Source organism: Spermophilus citellus (assembly GCF_964194105.1).
Source record: "Spermophilus citellus genome assembly, chromosome: 13".
Taxonomy (NCBI): domain Eukaryota; kingdom Metazoa; phylum Chordata; class Mammalia; order Rodentia; family Sciuridae; genus Spermophilus; species Spermophilus citellus.
The window spans coordinates 59,170,456-59,191,247 of record NC_138193.1 but is presented as its reverse complement, the minus strand read 5'-3'; the positions used below and the strand labels follow the sequence as shown (position 1 = coordinate 59,191,247).

Here is a 20,792-nt window from a genome sequence, read left to right as displayed (position 1 = left end):
TTTTTTTCAAAAATTAAAGTACTTTACTAGACTTGGCAATCCTGCACATAATGATGTGGATTCAAAGAATGAAAGCATTAAGGGCATATAATTAAAATTCATGGGCGTAGACATTCAAAAAAGGTTTAATATGTAGAATTCTCTGTAACAAATATATCAGAAAAATAAATCAGAACATGAACACAGTGTAATCTCCTTTGGATTTCTCCTCTGCTTAAGTGCCATTATGTAACAAAGAAAGTTGTTCCAAAACACTTGTATATACTTAATGCTGCCTCAGCCACATGTAATCAAATAATCTGAAAGAATGAGATCAGGAGAACCGAAGAACAAAAAACTCATGAATTTTTCTATTCAGTATGAATTCTAAAACCTATCTTCCTAATTTGGAGGGCATATTTACTCAAATGAGAAAAATAACCAGGTCGACTACACACCATTGACAACCTTTATTATACAACCATCAGGCCAAAACTCAGCCATCAACATACAACCTTATTTTCCACCTAAAGTTAATTAGAATATATTTTATTTTAAATGGGACATAGAGGCAACAAGCCAAGAATTAAAGTACAACCTTAGTTTAATTTCACTCTTTGAATATCAAAAAAGCAATAATTCCTAAAATCATGAAAACATGATGAATTAACTACACACACACAAAAGTAGACCTTTAAGTCATTTCATTCTTAATATCATATAATGAAAACAGATGGACTTATAACTTCAGCCTACAGATACATACTTCATAGGTCATTTTCATTTAAAATAGTACAAATGTTTACAAAGAACATTTAACTTAAATTTCACAGTTGCTTATAAAGGGATACTTTCAAGATTGAGCAACATAAAGAAATAAGTATCTCATCAAAAGAGATGGTAAACTTTAAGTATAAAATATATATCACAATGTTAAAAACTTCATGGAAAATCAATAAAGACAACTTAATCTTTTGGGGGATAAAAGTATTTAGCATTACAAATTTAAAGTTTAAATTTATATGTGAATTTAAAAAGGAATACATTTAAATCTTACATTGCCACATAATCATGTATTTTGTGAAACAATAAAAATGATGTACTTTTTGTATATGTGTACATCAAAACCAAAAATTTAATTTTTATTTTTTCCTTTATTGGCAACTTTTGATGCATTTTTAGGTTTTGGTTCCCAGAGGGCATTTTTTACAAATCTTGAAGCTGCACCTCTGTCCAGCTTCCCGGCCTTTTTCTTGTCTGTTATTTCCTTGACTCTGTTCATGTATACTCTGATTCTTTCCTTAGAGACAAAAAGAAAAAAAGGCAATGGATTTACTGAGCTGTTCACCACCACCAAGTTTTATCATGCTATACCTCAGTTAAATTCAACAGATAGGTATTTATTGCCTATTAAGTGCATGGTGCTAGCAAATGCAAGTGAACAGGATAAACATGGTCCATGCTTTCTGGAGTTCACAGTCTATGAAAAAGACATTAAAAAGTCATTTCAGAAGTGTTCTGAGTGTTTTCAAAGAGAAAGAACCATACACACCACTACTAACACACTGAATTGTTCATATGTGGTTATAAATTTTTCAAATTAGTATTAAATTAAATGTATATAGTAACTGTTTTGTATCTAAAGTCTAAAATCTAAAATCTGAGTTTCCGTACATTTGTAACATACAAACTAAATTCTCCTTTGGTTTTTCTAAACAGAAAATAGATGAGGCAGTATTTAGCCATTTATTTTTTATTACTGTCCAGTGTCACAATTAAAATAGGCAGAAAGAAAATACGAGCTCTTTTATTCAATTTCATGATTTTGATTGATAAGTGCATGAAATTTTCTAATAAAATATACGGTTCTAATCAGACTTTACAAGGTGAGAAACATAATATGTTACTGGGCCACTTTGAATCTTGTGAGACCATTAATCAGCATAAATGGCTATCCTATACTTCAAATGGAGAAATAAAGTTGATGACAGTCATAAAATAGCATATGAAATGATTGATCACTGCTTAAAAGAAAGTTTCACTAAAATAATCAAAACAGTTACATAAACATACAAAGAAAAATGTAGAACCTTACTTTTTTTCGCTGTAAAAGGCTAGAAACTCAGCTCAGAATCCTCTACTATATCACAGTCCTTACAATAGTAGACAACAAGGGCAGCATACCTACAACCCAGCCCTGCCTTGGGGCCTTCACCCTGTATATTCCACCGCCTAAAATGATCTTTCTCAAATATCCACACAGCCACTTCCTCTCTTATTCTCTGCTCAAATGTTAACCTTGGCAATGAGGCACTGACTTCTCCATTTAAAACTGTAATCCTACCCAAGAACTCCAAGCCTCCTTTCCCTGCTCATATTTTCCTTTTTTTCCCATAACACATAAAACTTCTTAAGATACTACAGTCATATACATTTATTATTTATTTTATTGTGTTTATTGTTTGTCCCCCTCCATCTCATACAGTATGGTGTCTGCCACATTTCTCAGTTTAGTTCAATGAGGAATCATCTCACTTGGAAATAATGCCTGGCTCCCAGCAGGCATTCAAATATGTGTTGAATGAATAAAGTGATTAATTTTCAAACCCTTTCCCCATTTATGATATATACAGCAAAACACTAACTCTGTGATCAGTTAGTAATGTCTGTAACAAGGTCAGAAAAAAGGAATTGGTTTTTGTATGCTTTTTATTTGCCAACTCTGTTCAGAATATTAATGTACTCTCTGCACAGTGGTTTCTGAGGCAGAAACCTTTTACAAAGAGTAGTCCAAATAATTTTGCATTAAAAGGAAAAAAAGATATTTTATAAATGTAAAGTCTGTATTAGAAAGTGGAAAACAGATGATACAACCTATGTTTCTTAAGGTTTAAAACCAGTATCATTGGTCAAACCAAAATCTGCATATTATATTGCTTTATGCTTCTGATTTAAATATTTTTCATGATTGCTGAATTTTAAGATAAATTTATTTTTACTTCAAGGAATTTAAAAGAAGAAAATGCCTTAGTCCACACATTAAAAAAATGAAGACAAGTCTGGTATACACTTTAAAAAAATAAATGACCAAGTGCTTCACTAAGTTGTAAATAACATACATATCAATTACCATAAGACTTGAGAACAAGAATATAAAGTCAAGTATATTTCATATATATAAATATATATATATATATATATATATATATCTACTTTATGTTTTACAAACACAAAAAATAAATTTATTAATATTCTTATTCATAAAGCCAAGTCAAGGTAACCATAAGTCTGATTTCTAATTTTTCCCTTCAAATTGAATGATTTGATTTAATATTTGAAGTCAGCAAAAATTCCAAGATATCAGACCTTATATACTATACTTATACATCTAAATGGAATACAAAGACAAACCTAGAAGATTTATTACAGGTTGTAAATATGTCACTAATGCAGAATTACTGGACAGTACACATACAGCTGGTGCCAAAAAAGCTTTTAGCTTTGTTGCTGAACTGGATTCTTTACTGCTGAGAAAATGAATTAATGGAGGAATTGAAAAGGTGGGGGAGAAACTTTCCCGTCTTTGCTAGTAAATCAACTAGAATATACTTTTAAGAATTGTGTAAGAGTTAAAAAAAAAAAAAAAGTAGCCCTAGAGATGAACAGGATTTTAAGAATTTATAGGAAAAATAATATGAAAGTTATAAATAATTACTAGAACCCTAACATTTTCCCATCCAGAGATTTATATAATATATGGAACACCAATTCTCTGACAAAGGTAAGAGAAAGAAAAAACAAAGACATGTAAAATCTGACTCACTATGATAATTTTGACTCTAAATTTGTTCTCCATGATTAGTATGATAAAGATAGTATAACTGAAACTTCAGAAACACTACAATACATATATAAAATGAAAATAAATTAACTGAAAACTTACCAGTTCCTGCTTTACTGGATGTTCCTTAGGATTCACTCCTTGAGTTGCCAAATAAACTATAAGAGAAAGATTTCATGGAATAAATTGGTGTTATGCATTAATAAGAGCACCCCAACTAACGAAACCCCAATTATTCACAAAAAAAGGATAGCAACTTGGATGGTTGATTAAATTTTAAATTATTCATCCTCTATGTAGTATTAAATTTATGTGTGGCTCATAGAAACCCAGTATTCTGATTTTAAAAAATTAAATACCTGACTATTAAAATCACTATGCAGTATAACATATATTTTGCTTCATTTAAAAAATAAATCACCTTTAATGCAGTATATATTTGCTTTCTAATTAACTCCAATGTAGTATACATACCCCAAAACATTGAATTTAATGTGTACGCAGAAACTAAATCCACTTTCGCTTGTTCAAGCGGGTCCAACTAATAAAAAAGAGAGCAAAAAAAGAAAGAATAAATACACAAACTTTGAATACCATCAGATATTCAAACTTTCACCAAGCACTATATATCAAAGAAATATGCTTTTTTTTTTACTTCCTATAATGCAATAACCATATAATCTGGACATAATTTACAAAAAGAAATTTTCTTAACCAGTGATTTTTGCTCACAAATTTTCACTTCAGAGTATCATCTTTAGTTAAACAAGGAATGTATATAATCCAAGAAAAATTCTTCTGAATTATTTTAATTTCAGAAGTTATCATCTGGACTTTTATGTCAAAAGCAATTTTTCAATATAAACACTGTACATGATGCATCTATGTATAAGAAGCAGGCTAACATGCTTAAGCAATACCAAAGACAGAAGAAACATAATGAGATTTGTTTTAGACTGTCAAAATCAATTTACTCTTTTTGTCCTACAGAGTTTCCAGAAACCCTGATAACATCATTGTAATACTTAAAAGGTCAAAAATAGAGTCTGTCAAAAAGGATGCTGTGAGTGCTCCTTGTTTTTGAAAACCAAATCAACATGAAAATATAGTTAGGAAGTATTTCCTAAGGCTGGAGTTTTATTGTTCTCCCCCTAAAAAACCCAAACACTTAAAAAATTGAAATCAAAGGAAAAAGAAGCAAAACTCACTAATCTGTTTGTTGTTTCTTACATATGTTTCATAAGACAAAGTTCTGTCTTATGAAACTCACTTTTAGGAATTACATTCTTAAAATACCTTCTGCAACAACTCATTTCTAGAAACAGACATCATGGTCTTCAGCATCTCATCCACAGCACCAATGGAATTCTCAAACGCTGACAAATACTCATGAATTTCTACCGGATAGTCTTCATTAATTTCTTCATCTGCCATTATGACCAACTGGAAAAAAATTAGTTCTGAGAGTTCATAATGGAAACAGAGCTTGTTCTTTAGTTTGCCAAAAAATAAAAATTTCATTTATTTCAAAAGCACTAAAAGATTAAAACAAGCAGCTAATTAAACAAATATTCTCAGAATGCAATTCTAGAGCAACTTTATTCCAGCTTCCCTTCTTAAACTGCTTGGGAGGACAAAAAGAAAAGAACCCACATTTGTCCACTAATGCTACACATATCAAATGTTCAATACTTTTAAAAACTTGATTACAGGGGCTGGGGATATGGCTCAAGTGGTAGTGCGCTCGCCTGGCATATGCGTAGCGCAGGGTTCGATCCTCAGCACCACATAAAATAAAATAAAGATGTTGTGTCTGCCGGAAACTAAAGAAAAATAAATATTAAAAATTTTTCTCTCTCTCTCTTTAAAAAAAAACTTGATTACAAATATGAGATATCAATAATCAAAATTCTACATTTTAAAAATTTTCTGTTGAAGGTAAAGACCAAGAAAAGTAATGAAAGTTTACAAAATATATCTCCTAATGCCTGCTGAAAAAATAAGCAAAGTACTTTTCTTTGAAAAGCTTACATATCTTAGCCTTTCTAAATTTAAATGGTTATCTAGCAGGATGTTATATTAAACTAAAAAATTAGACATCTTAGGTCTGAAAAACACTGATCATTTATCACCAAAATTATTTCTCAAGCCTATATTTATATTCCTTGAGCTTCTTTAAAATATTAATAAGAAATTCACAAAGTCCATAAATCTCATAAAGTCCATAAGCAGATAAGAAGAAACTTGAAGAAAAAAATAAACTATATGGTTTTCACTTAGAGTAGAGCATACCCTAACAGCCCATTCTTTGAAAATTCATACTTAAATCACAATAATTAATATTTATGTGAGAAAAAGTGAAATCTACACAATGTATTAAAGTACCTAAGACCAAATTCCAGAAGCAACTCCAAGCCATGTGTAACATCTTTAGGTTACAAAAATTCTTATTACATGGCTAAAGAGAACAGCAATAAAGTGAATAGTAGCAAAGAGCCCAGCAGAATGGAAGTAAAGAGACTGGGTTTTCCACCTTGCTTGATCACTGACTTTGTCACCTTAGATAAGTCGCTGACTCTCTCTGGGCCTCAAATTCCTCATCCATAAAACAAGGCAGTTGGTCTAATGACCTATAAAGCACCTTATAGTTCTAAATGTTATGCTATGTCTTTTAGGTTTCAAAAGTACTACTTGAATATTTAGTCATAATAAATTAACATTTCTTCTCAATGAATATATTCCACCAAGACATCTGGTTTCATTAAAAATTTAAAAAAAATGAAATCTACCTGACTGTCACTACTTGAGCTGTGAAGTTACTATCCAACTACTGTTCAACCAGCAACTAAACAAATGACTATAATAAAAATAAAACCATACAACAAAGAACTGTGACTTCTTATCCCAAAAGCTTAAATGAAAATATGCACTGACCTTTCATCCCTCATGAAATCCCTCCAAAATGACAGAAAAAAATAAAAATATATAAAAATAAAAACATTGGAAACTAAGGAAGGTCACATACCCATCAACAGACCTCAACAGCAGAAATTCTGTAAGCACAGCAGGTAAGATCAAATTGATAGGAAGCAGAGCCAAGGAACTTCTCAAACAAATCAGAATGAGAATCTAGGAATAACCCCTAAGGACCATAAGGGCTGAAAACAGCTAAACCAAAGGGTAGCTCCAGCACTCCTCACCTGCATGAAAGTGAAAGTACAGGGATCTACTGCACATGCAGAGAAGACTCATTAGCATTTCCTCTATATACAATTTGAAACCAATAAATTTGAAAATATAAAAAGAATGATGTTCTGGAGGGAAAAGAATCAATTACAAAACCAGAAGAAAGTATTTAGACCATTAACTATAGGGAAAAAAGTACAAAGTAGTGAAAGACCTACTCTCTGGAAAGGCTCCAGACCTAGAGGACCTTTAGGAAGCAATTATTCTTATGGAATTTAACTGTTTAAGAATATAGAAAAGAGATGGAAAATTTAAATATCTATTTCATAATATCCAAAAAAGAAACCCAAGATGAATTAAAAATGTAAATGTATAACCATATTAGAAGATTATATAAAATATCATATTTGGGAGGCTGAGGCAGGAGAATCACAAATTTTAGGCCAGCCTAGACAACTTAATAAGACTGTGGCTCAAAATTTTAAAAAAGAAGGAAAATTATTTATATCATCCAAATGAAACTCAAATATTTTAAAAGGAAATGGCTGACAGCCTTAAATACATAAAAACTGAAAGGAAAAATAGTCTACATGGTAAAAAGAATACTGTAAGCAAAATTAAAAGGCCAAAGACAGCCAGGAGAAAATACTTGCCAAAATATAAAAAAGGATTAGACAGATTATCATCACTTACTAGGTCGGCAATAACTTTAAAAATAAGGAATGTTCAATGCTAGGCAGAATATAAATTAGTAGAGCATTTTCAGTACACTTGCCCTTTGACTCAGGAAATCCTTTTAAGCATCTCACCTACAGAAATCCTTATACATATGTACGTGAATGTATTAAAATCGGCTTCAAACTCTTCTCTGAATTCTTCCCACTCTCTTGCATCAGTCTTTCCCTTTGCTAGATCATTACCCATAAGCTTAAAATATTTTATTTTTCCATCAAAGACAAAAAACAAAAAAAAAACACCTTGACTTATGTCTTTCTCTGTCATGGCTTAAATCTTAAATGTCCCCCAAAGGCCTATAGGCTAGAAGGCTTGGACCCGAGCCTATGGCACTTCTGGGAGGTGGTAAAACCTTTAGGAGGTAAGGCCTAGTTGAAGGAAGTCAGGTCATGAGCAGGGCATGCCCTTAAGAGGAGTATTGGGACACCAGGCCCTCTTCCCTCTATTCTTGGCCACTATGAAGTGACAACTTTGCTCTATTACTTCCCACCATAATATTCAGACTCATTACAGGCCCAAAAGCTTTAGAGCAAAGTAACCATGAGCTGAAACTTCTGAAACTGTGAGCCAAAATAAATGTCTCCTCCTTACAAGTTGATTATCTTGGGTATTTTGTCACAGCTGACTAACACACCTTCTAGCTACAGCCCCATTTCCTTTCTCCCTTTTAGAAAACACTCCTCAAATGGGTTGCTTATGTTAACAGTCTCTTATTTTCTCCTTTCTTTCTCTCATCCCCTCCAAATAGACTCCCTACTTTTTTCCTAGCAATTGCTCTTCAAGGTCACTCGTACTGCCACACTGTTAAACTTGACATCCAACTCTCAGTTCTCATCATTTGACATCATCTCCCTCCACCTGGTTTCTAGAACATCACATTTTCTTGGTTGCTCCTCCACTTCGCTGGCTGTTTTTTTGGTCTCTCTAATGCATTCTTCTCTTGCCCTCAGCCTCTTAACCTTGAAGTGCCCAAAGACTGTCCTTGCCTCTTTTCTTCTCTATCAAACTTATTCCTAGGTGAGCTAAGAGATTTAAATTGCATCAAGTAACTAAGGACTCCCAGGTTTGTCTCCAGCCCTGACCTTTCCTCAGAACTCTAACTTTACATTTCCAACTGCTTACTTCATTTCTCAGATTGGATATCTAATAAATTCTCAATTGTAACAGGCTCAATGCCAAATTCCTAATCTTGTCTATGACAGTCTTCCCCATCTCATTTCAAGACAATTTTTTCAATTGTTGAGGCCCAACTTTCTAACAGTTTAGACCCAAAATTTCAGAGATCCCTGCTTGTTTATTCTCACCTCATCTTTAACACATATCAAATCAGAATCAAATCCCTTCCTACCACTGAACTGCTACCATCCTGGTGCAAACCACCCTCATGTCTTACCTGGATTATTGCAAAAGCCACCTGAATGGCCTCTTTGCATCCAGGAAAAACAGTTTCTTATCAAGAAAGGAGAGTGACCATTCAAAAGCAGAACAAGCCACGTCTCTACTCGGAAATTTCCAAAGGCTTGCCACCTCATTCAGAATAAAAGACAAAATACTTATAGTGTAAAAAGAGGTCCAAACACAATCCTCATCTTCTGTGACTTCATCCCCTCCCATTCTCCCCTTGCTCATTTCATTCCAGCCACAACAGCCCCACTGCTCTTCTCTCACATGGCATCAGGAAATGTGTCTACCTTGAGACCTTTGTACTTCTCCCTTTCCTAGAATGCTGCCTTCCTCTTCTCCTCCCTGACCAACAGCTCCAGAGCTCATTACACCACCTTCACCAGACCTCTGCTCAAATGTCACCTAGTGGTGAATCTTTCCTGTCTACCCCATTTAAAAATGCACTCCCCTCACCTCACTCCCCAACTCCTTCCACACCTTATGTTACTTAACAGCATCTGACATCCATCAAATTTTTATTAATTTATTATCTGTCTACCACCAAAAGGAAATAATAATGAGAGCAGGGATTTGCATTTTATTCACAAGCACTGCCTGGTAGTCAATAAACAATAAAATTTGTTGAATGCAAATAAACTACAACAAAACACTAGAAACAACCTAAGTTTTTATTGATAAGGAAATGGTTAAACGAATTACAGTAACATCCATCGGTCCATGGGAATACTATATGACCATTAAAATTAAAGAAATCTATGTGCAATGACACCCAATGAGAAGTGAAAAAAGTCATGGAACATTGTAAATAACCAAAAATGTGCCTAAAATATGTCTTCAGGGTTTTTTAAAATCTGTACTTGCATATACGTAAAAAAGGGTTTGAAAAGAGATCTATAAAGGAAATAGATACTTAACCCTTTGAGAAGGGGCAGGGATTAGGAAATAGGATCAAAGTGGACTCATTTAATTCTTGATTGCTTAAATTTTTTTCAAAAAATTTTTAATTTGTAATATAAAATAAACCACCACCAAATTTAAATAAAGGTATATTTTATAAAGTATCTGATTTTTAATAAATACTACAAGTATTTTTTTAATCACAAAAGATCTTTATTTAAATGTGACTTTTTTCATCCAATTTTCCTATTAGAAAATAGTTTGCCTCTCCAGAACATGGTGGGGATGTTTTCTTCTATTATTCCCCATCCCTAAGCACCAATAAGCAGCTTTTTATTGTTAAAATGGGTTAGGGTGAACACTGAGAGCAAGGCAATAAGAATAACTGCCCTCATTACACTAAACCACTTGCTTTGTTCCTAACTAAAAGGCAAGGCAGGCTTAAAATAAAACCTCTTCTATATCAGAAATTCTTCCCAGTTCTACTGATTTATCTATTACTTCTGCAGGGAAAGTGCAGGAACACCCCACTGTGCAATTCTGACCCTAGGATCAAGCAATGACCTTAGGATCCAGCAATAGCTTGAAAAGCACCACTTGCCAGGCCCTATTCTCAGCACTCCATACACCTTAACTTAGTTAAACCTCACAGAAGAAAAGGAGCCACAGAGGGGCCTAAGGCTGTGCACAGGAAAACTTCCAAAAAGGAGGAAGAACTCATCTGCCTTTGTCCTCCTCGCCCTTCTACCTATTCTTCCTGCAAGGACAGACAGAGATGGAGAGAACATGAGAAAATGTGCTCAGTAAGATCTGACTGAGAATAAGGAGCAGAGGGTGTGGGGGGACACAGTGCCCAGCAGCTGGTATCCCTACAGGACATACTGTCACTCTTCTGCCCCTCCTCTCACTGATTAAAGAAAACAAAGTACCCACAGGAGAAAAATAAGGGGGCATAGCACCACAACTGAAACTGACATCATCAGCTACCTCCTCCCCTCTATTCTGAGTGTCAGCCCAGGCAAAAACCCGCAAGTCACTCCTGACTCTCAGGCCCCAAATTCAACCATTTCTATCATTATGGCTTTCTTAATGTCCCTACACCATAGACTTTCCTACATTCTCACTGACTAGCTTTTCAATAGCCTTTGAGTAGTCTTCCTACTGCCAATTTTTCCCCACTCTCAATTTTAGAATATTACAAAACATGATTTTTCTGCAAAAATAGTCCTATCATGGTACTCCCCTGCCTAAAATTCTGCAATAGTTCCCCACTACCTAGAAGATAATTCCAAATCCCTAAGCATGGATGCTAGGTCATTATAAAGTGGCCCTTGCATGTCTAACCTCATTTTTGTCCTCCACCAATCCTCTAACTGAAGGCATGATGGCAGCTTTCCAAATGCACCATATTCTCTCTCTAAACTTTCACCAGGTGGTTCTCTGTACTGAAATGCCCTTGCAATTCCACTTTGTTCAAATCCTGCTTCTCTTTGAAGATACGGTTTCACTTTAGCCAATGAAGATTCTTGAGTGCCCTCTTTCCATTCTCTCTATATGGATAAACACACCTACAAGCTGTCATGACAATTAAAACGCTATCTTATAATGTCTGTTTATTTATTTACTTGACTTTCCCTTTGACTACAAGCTCCTTGAGTAGGCTGTGTCATAGTGATGTACTCCCCAGGGCCTCTCACACACACAGGATGACTGTATGTATGAGCACAAGAGCATATTATATTACATTCTCTGAATTGATTTTTAAATGAATTAAGTAACATAATTACATGTTTACAAATGAAAACTTCAATTATCTTAAATTTTGAAATTTACCTTATTCCCCAATAGGCCAGATAAAGTGTAATTTCCCACTACTTGGCAGCTAAATGAAACCCATATCCTTCAGTTCTATTATATTCAAAGAACCATATGAATGTATTCACTTCCTTACATCTAAATTTTCTAGCCACCAGAAGGCCATATTCTCTCTATTCCCAGGGTACAAAAGCCTCTTCTGGCTCCCTTCCTCCCAGTCAGCTATTTCCAAGTTACTTCTGGAAGTCTTTAACGTTTCTCTGGCCTTGTTAGCTACTTCTTAGTCCTGGTAACCATTTTAGCTCTGAGCCTACTAAACATCCCTAAAGAAACTCACAAAAGAACACAAATTAATGCTACCCAACCACCACTGGTTCACCTGTCAGTTACCTGGCCATACTTTTATTGATCCTAGACTCCTTCATCTGCACACAATGCACAATGCCTTGTAAATGAATAACATCCACTGAGCATTTACCACCTGCCAGACATTAAGGACTTACTTATTCAATAGATATTTATTTAGTATTGATGACATATTGTCCTGAAACTTGGAATATGTTTTAGTCAGTTTTTTCATTGCTGTAACAAGAACAATTTTAGAGGAAGAAAAGTTTATTTTGCGCTCACAATTTCAGAGTTCTCAGTCCACAGATGGCCTACTCCATTGTTTTGTGCCTGAGTTGAGACAGAACATCAGGGCAGAAAAGGCAGCCCAGGACAAAGCAATCAGAAAACAGACTGTTCTACTCACCAGGAACAAAACATGTACCCCAAAGGCATGCCCCAAATTACCCACCTTTTTAAGTCACATCTTGCCTGCCTACAGTTACCACCCAGTTAATTCATTCAAGTGGATTAGTGCACTGATTAAGCTTTTATAACCCAACCATTTCACCTCTAAACTTCCTTGCACTGTCTCACACATGAGCTTTTGGGGAACATCTCATATCTAAACCATAACAGAACAAAAACTTGCCTGCACTAGGCTTATATTTAGTACAGATGATAAACACTAATCAAATAATCACAGAAATATAAAATTACAATGACATAAAATGAATGGTGCCTTGAGGCTATAAACTAATGCATGCGACCTAATCTGAGGGTAGACTGAGTACTTCTTTTAAGAAAGTACTCTTAAAAATGAAGAAAAAAAAAAGTATTCTGAATGACAGTGAAGTGGACAAAAACAGTAGAGGGGGGAGTCTTCATGACAACTCTATAAATGGGAACAGATAATAGCCGCACTTTATTGACAACACCACAGGGACTTAGGTCACAGGACTAATAAGTGGTAAAGTTCAGTGGAATGGAATCGAAATCCAATGGACAAGCATCCCTCACAAATCACTACAATGATTCCTTATTCTTTTAGGGGGGAAAAAATCTTATTATACACAACACAGAAGGTCCTTCAAAGTGTAGCCCTCTCACACTTCCAGCCTGGATTCCCATCTTTCCCCCACCCCCTAATATCACACTCAACTACATAACTAAAATCCCCACAAGTTACCTAGTAGGCCTGGAGCTACAAGGTTACCCAAAACCGGGAATTGGCTAGTAGATACAAAGGAAAGAAGACTTGCCAAAGCATAAAATAGCTGACGGGTAGGTGTAGCTGTGAAGAAAGAGAAAGAAGGGAAGTCGTTTCACAGTCCTTTCCCTCTACTTGGAAAAGACCTCCCCATACCTCTACTCATTTGGGGGGGGGGGCGCCCTAAAGAAACTTATTAAACTCCACATCAAATGCCCCTTCCTCTGTAAAAAGACTTCCATATCTCCCAAATAAAAGTAATCTGTTCCTCAGCTTCACTCTCAAGGTTCTCTGAATACACCCATAATATAGTTATATACTGGTGTGTGACTGCTTCTCCAGACTTAAGAGTTATCACATACCCATCAGTAATATTCCACATGTATCTTGATAAATCCAAAGGTGTCAATCCTCATTTTACCTGATATATCAGCTGCATCTGACAAAACTGAACACATCATTCCACCCTGAATTCCAGGATACCAGACTCAAAATTGTCCTTTTCCCTTGCTGGCTGTCCAGTCTGCCTCCTGCTGGTTCTTCCTCACCTTCCTAATAGGAAAATTCTAAACACCTGAGGGCTCAGCTGCTGCTTCTCTTTTCTATCTACATTCACTGCTTTAATGACTAGTGCCAAAGTCACAACTTTAAATACCATCTGTTCAATGACAACTCCCAAATGTTTGTTTGCAGCAATGACCACTCCCCCTGAACTCCAGACTCCATATATCCAACTGCCTACTCAACATCTCCACTTGGATTACTAACATATCTCAAACTGAACATGTCATAACTAACTCCTAATCTTCTCCCACAAGCCTACCCTTCCCACAGTTTTCCACATCTCAGTAAAAGGCAATTCCACTCTTCTAGTGGCTCAGGCTCAAAACTGACAATTATGTTGTTCTCACAAACCACATTCAATACGTAAGCAAATTCTGTTGGCTTCATATACAAAATGCATCCAAAATTGCACTGCTATTTACCTTAACTTCTTTCCATCTAGTTAAGATGCTATCATTTCATCTGAATTATTACAACATCTCCCTGGTTTTCATCTACCCCATCATCCAATAAGCTATTCTTAGCACAGCAATCAGTGTGATCCTATTAAAACTTAAGTCAGGATCACATTGTTCCTTTGCTCAGAACTTCTCATTTGTTGTTTACTTGCTAGGCTCTTTCTTCAAGGCAGGATTTTGAATCAAATTTGTTACCTCCATATCACTAATCTTGTCACATATAGACATTTAGCAACTACAGATACTAGGTACTTAATAACTACAGATACTCCTCAGCTAACAATGGGGTTATATACCAATAAACCCATTTTAAGTTAAAAATAACAAGTTGAAAATGTATTTAATATATCTAATCTACCAAACATAGCTTAGCCTTGCCTACCTTAAAGATACTCAGAATACTTACTTAGCTTTCAATTGGGCAAAATCATCTAACACTATGCCTCTGTTATAATAAAATGCTGCATATCTTACATAATTCATTGAGAACAGTTCACTGTGGAATATCAGTTGTATATCCTCATGATCATGTGGCTGACTGGGAACTATCCTACTGCTGCCCAGCATCATAGATCACTAACCCAGAAAAAGGTTAAAATTCAAACCCCAAAGCATAGTTTCTATGGATTAAAACCAATCAAAGTAAAAGGGAACCAACTTTTAGAGAATCTTATCAGATTGTAGTTTGGACCTACAGCTATTAGGAAGTTACTACATGAACCCAAAAGAAAAAAATGTCATACTGTACATTTGGGGATTGTTTCCATCTCTATACCAAATAGAGTTATACACAGTGATGAACTAAGAGAAAAAATTCAACATACATATTATTGTTTTTTAGAACTAGAGAGACATTTTCAGATGTTCTTTTAAATATTACGTTATCTTAGAAAATAATAGTGAATGTACAACAAGTTCTCAATAAATATTGTTGTGGACAAACTGAGTCTATGTTAGTGTCATCTGTAATTCTCCTTCATGATTACAATACAATCCATGAGAAAATAAAATATTCTTCCTTTTCTAATATATTAAACTCTAAAAACAAACATGTCCCAAAGTTTCATAATAAAAAATATATAAGTTACAAGGAGGTTGCTCAAAATTAAGGTAAGTAATTACATCAGATTGGAAGCAATTTACTTATTTTCAATGTTTGTACTTCAAAGAGTTTTCAAAATTATATGAAGCAACAAATTACCTTTGAAAATATATGAAACTTGTTTATTACAATCATCTTTTCTCTAAATTAACAATAATACTATACAGGGTTTTTGTGCAAATTGAATGAATAATATAGGTATGCTATTAGAACAGTACCTGGTTCAGTTACACTCAAAACATTTGCTAGTAACAGTATTATTTTATTAAACTGAAAATGATCAAAAACACTAATCCAATGTGGACTATTTAGAGTCATAGTTAAATAGTCAAATGTTTGGAAATAGATGATATACATGAAGAGCCATATGAAAAGTTAAAAGCTGTTAATAAAAAAAGGATATGCCTCTGACTTGTGAGGCAATTTGAAAGCAGCTATTCATATTATTTTGAAAATCCATTATTCACACTTGGTTTAAGTCTTGGTTCAGTCTACTATTAAAAAGTCCAAATAGGTGAATAAACGAACCAAAATCATCTTATTCAGATAGAAACATCTTTATCAAGCCAAAACTTAATTGCAGTCAACAAACATAAAGACACGTAAGTTATTTGCTAACAGAAGTTTGACTCACACTGAAAAAGAAAACTGCTTTGTAATTATTCACTACAGATTTCAGCTGAAAGTGAAATTAGCCCATTATTCAGATAGGCTGATCTAGCAGCGGCAGGCAATCTGCAATCATGAATGCGATTGATAAACGAAGGTAATATAGGAAAGTTACTCCCCTACACTTTCCACTTTGGCCCTTCTCGCTGAAAAGGCTGAAAATTCACTTGGAAGTCATATATTTTTATTTCTCGCCTTCCGATATTTGAAAGGCAGAGTTAACGAGCGAAGGGGGAGAAAAAACGGAACCAGAGAGGAAAGTGAGGGGCAACGATAAGCAAAAGTCGGCAAGGAATCCCAAGACAAGCGGAAGTGGGGGTCCTGCGAATGCCACCCGCAAAGCCTGGCCGTGACAGATCGCATTCCCGGAAGGCGAGGCAGCCCCGACCCGAATCCTCCCGGTCTGGCCAGAGAACGATAGGGTAATCCAGGACAGAGAAGCAGACATTCGCAGGCGTACCTAAAAGACTCAACCCCAACATTGAATAATACCTCTGAGCCGTGCACACCAGTCTCTCTGAAAGCTGTCGGGCGATGATGACATCAGTAACGCGCCGGCTCTGCCTGCAGGGTGATCGTCGCTCTCCGATGACCTCACGCTATACGCCCCGCCCCTCTACTCAGTTCCGGAAAACAGGGCTCTTGAGTGTCTCCGCCCAGCCACGTGAAATTCCTTTGAGGAGGGACTCCGGGCACTTTTATCTAGACTTGTATTTGTCTAAATACAAATTGAGGATATTTACCTAGAAATGTTAGTTACTAAAAATTTTGCTTTGGCCGAAGTGTTCCGGGGCCTGGTTCTTCACGGCACTCTGTCTCAAAATTAGCCTCAGAGCCACTTACGTGGTGACGGATGAGTTCTTTATTTTTCCAGTACAACGGTAAATACGGGAAAAAATGAATTACCAGAATAATGAAAAAAAAAAAAAAAAAGATGTGCAAAATACAAGCTCAGGTTTTTAATTATTCGTTTCAGTACATGCAAAGTTGCATTTCAAAGAAAAAAAATAATTCCCAAAATTACATATTGTTCGAACTGAACTATTTGACATCCGTAACTTTTTATTGTTCCACATTCATAATTCAACAAAAAGTTTCTCATGAAATTGCAATTCCATGTATGAAATGCCTAGTGCTTTGCACAATCACGGAGTGTCAATACTTAAAATGCCAAGTACTTAAAGTTCTTAAAGTGCCAAATGAACTTGTTTCTGGTTTGTTTTCTATACTTGGATTAAAGACAGCTTCTTGAAGAGTTTGCAGGGGATACCAAGTATTTTTAATTTTTCTATTTTCACATTAACCGTAGGAAAAAATCTCTCACATAGGTACATTGATAGAAATAAGAGATTTTAACGTTGTTTCAAGGCACTAAGAATATCAATTCTTAACTTTTTTCTAAAATGAAACAAATTATGCCATAATTTCAAAATTCATCATCAATTATCCATCAGTTGCCAGTTTCAACAATTTTTCTTTAAAGTTATTAAATTTAAATTATGTGTTGGTGAAAGAACCAGATTATATTGGAGTTGGATCACTATTACCAAACTAAGCTTAAAATATTAACATAGTCACAGCTGGGGTTTTGGCTCAGTGGTAGAGCACTGGACTAGCATGCATGAGGCACTGGGTTGGATCCTCAGCACCACATGAAAAAAAAATGTAAAATAAAGATACTGTGTCCACCTAAAACAAAAAATAAATATTTAAAAAAATATTAACATAGTCTGGAATTTGGCCCTGCTGCACATGACTAATACACAGTTCATACAACAGTGATAACCATATGAATTCAACAACATCCAAACTAATCTATATACTGTTCAAGAAAACCAGTTCAGTGGTTACTAATGTCATACCAAATGTGAAATTGTTATGAAAGCTTCTAAATGATTATTTTCAGTTTCTGCACCCATCTCCTTATACAGGTGAAATAACAGTTCATGTTCTAACACTAATCTGTAATCACACTTGGATGCGAAACCTCCACCACAAAGACTGTTGAGACCAGGGAAGACTGAACCCAGAATAACTAAAAATCTGACTATTTGTCCTGTATCAAAGGAATGATGAGACTTCAAGGCAAAATGTCACCCCTTATGTCATTTTGATCCTTCAGCAAGAAGACACTAAAACAGAATTAAAAGTATAAGAAATTGTAAGGGGAGGGTGTCTCTGAAAGACAGAGGAAGCAGAATTGGGCAAAAAGAGCCTAAGATCATAATGCAGATGTGGCAGACAGATCAACCAAACTAACAATGAACTTCAGAGCAAAATGACCCTTAGAGAAGATCACAATGGGCAGAAATGGCTTCTTCCCTGTGTTCAGTCCCCAGTATGCCCTATTGTATGTTCGTCATTGGTAGAGAATGCCTGGCAAGAATGTACCTTCCATGTAAAAGCTGAAACAGATCCTACAGATGCTGCTCACTCCGGGCTTTCAGCTCCTGCACCTGAATTGGAATGAATGGTTTATTACACCCTTGTAATAAACATCCATCCAGCAGTAGCCCATAATTCCATGACCTGTTCAACAGATTCACTCAGTCCCCCGTATGTGTTAGACTATGTTCCACATGTAATAGATATGGGGGGGAGTCCTTCCTCTTATGAAGTTAACATTCAAATTTCTTACTTTTCTCAAATGTCTTCCTCTTTTCCCCCCCACTGTATCCCACTTACTTTTCCATTCTTTTCCTTCACAGCTTATTCTCCTTAAATCCATGTGCATTTAAGCATTTGACTTTCCTAATGCATGTTTAAGTATTGCTTAGATCCCTAAGGAGCACTGGAAAGTGGGGAAAAAGTTATCCCAAACCACACAATACAGGGGGGGAAAAGATGCCTACTACTAATACTGATAGCATTTCAAAAACCACACCATCATGCTACATCAGTTTCTGTAACAATCATCTCCTCTTATCTGCAGGATACTTTCTAAGATGCCCAGTAGAGACCTGAAACCTTGGATAGTACTAAACTCAATACAGATGTTCCTTCATTTATGTTGTGATTACATCCTTAAATACAAATTGGAAAGTCAAAAAATCATAAGTTAAACTACCATAAGTCAGGTACCATCTGTATGTACGATATTGTGTTGTTTGTTTTTTTAATATGCTCTGCAGCATTGTGACTTACTACCAAAGTTAATCTGTCCTTCCATGCTTTATCCCCTTGGTGCCTCTTTTGCTCAATACTCTTGCTTTCTAGGTTAATTTAACACAAGCACTGTGATACCTATGACATTAGATCTGATAACAAAGATAACTGTTAAATGACTAGTTGCTAGGAGCCACAAGCAAATAATATGATGCATGGCACTTTCGGTTGTAAGGTGACGCCAGCTAGCCATTGAGATGATATGATTATGTTAAGATTTACATTCATATGGAAATTGGACTCCTGCTGTTCACCTTGGCCTGCTACAGGACTCATGTTATGGGACTCCTGGAGAGTTCCCATTGGTTGGGGAAGGATAGTAGGAGGGAATTCCAGGGGAGGTGGGTTCCAGGTGTGTGGACCGGTTTTGGCTTGCCGGCGCGTACGGAGTATTGGCGGCTTTTTCAAAAATAAAGTTTTGTTCCTGCTTGAGTGGCTCGTGATTCTGTGCCCAGCCAGACTGAGGCAACTAGTGTAGATATATCAACATGGATATGCTGATCAAAGTGGTGTTCACATCCCAGGTGGGATGGCATGAGATTTCATCAGGCTCCTCAGAAAGACTCAGAATTTAGAATTTATGAGAGTTTTTTCCTGGAAATTACCATTTAATGTTTTTGGACTATAGTTGAGTGTGTGCAACTCTAAAACCAAAGAAAATGAAACTGTGGATAATCAGAGACTACTGTATTCCATTTCACAACATCAGGAGGCCGGACTTACCTCTAAGTGCTAGTCAATATTCCAGCCCTTATCCGCAGTGAGATTGATAAGTAACAATATAGCTGACTTTGGAAATGGAAAATAAAGACATTAGTCACATTCTGAGAGCATATCAGCCTGTCTTGACCTATTTTGTGTTGCTATAACAATATACCATAGACTGAATAATCTATAAAGAATAGAAATTTATTTGCACAGTTCTGGATGAGGACCTTCTTGATGGTCCTCATCATGGCAAACGACAGAAAGTAAGAGAGAATGGAGTGAACAAGGATATTGAACTCATTTTTATAAAAGATCCATTTTCGTGATAATGAGCCTACTTCCCTGAAAAGAACATTAGTCCACACATGACGTAAGAGCTCTTATGACCTAACCACCCCTCAAAGGTCCCATCTCTCAAAACTGCTGCATTGGTAATTAAGTTTCTAACACCTGAACTTCAGGGAACACATTTGAACCATAACAAGTTCCTTACCATTTTATTACTTTGTAGTACAAATGATGGAGGGTGCTACAAAATCACCTTTCAAGATCAAACTATGATCCTCAGTTTCCTCTTCTGGAAATTAGAAAAAATAATGGTACCTATTTCTTTGGTACTATGAGGACCAAAAGAGACAATATCTAAATGCTTCATATTGTGGATGACAAAAAAATAATCATTTAATAAACAGTAGTTATTAGTAACAGTAGCAGAGATACAGTATTATCAAT

General features: G+C 35.5%; 1 protein-coding gene across 2 annotated transcripts; it reads right to left on the bottom strand.

The window, feature by feature from the left end:
* Positions 1-434: 434 nt before the first annotated feature.
* C1D (C1D nuclear receptor corepressor) lies at positions 435-16,780 on the bottom strand. Of its 2 annotated transcripts, none has more exons than XM_081265410.1 (5): positions 16,680-16,780; positions 5,117-5,263; positions 4,295-4,361; positions 3,923-3,978; positions 435-1,279 (listed from the first exon to the last, which is right to left on the bottom strand). In XM_081265410.1, exons 2-5 carry the CDS (start codon positions 5,252-5,254, stop codon positions 1,115-1,117), a joined length of 426 nt encoding a protein of 141 aa, XP_081121536.1. In that variant the 5' UTR covers positions 5,255-5,263; positions 16,680-16,780; the 3' UTR covers positions 435-1,114. The 2 variants fall into 2 exon arrangements, with proteins under 2 accessions (XP_081121536.1, XP_081121537.1); XM_081265411.1 differs by having other exon boundaries at positions 16,648-16,762.
* Between the last annotated feature and the right edge of the window lie 4,012 nt (positions 16,781-20,792).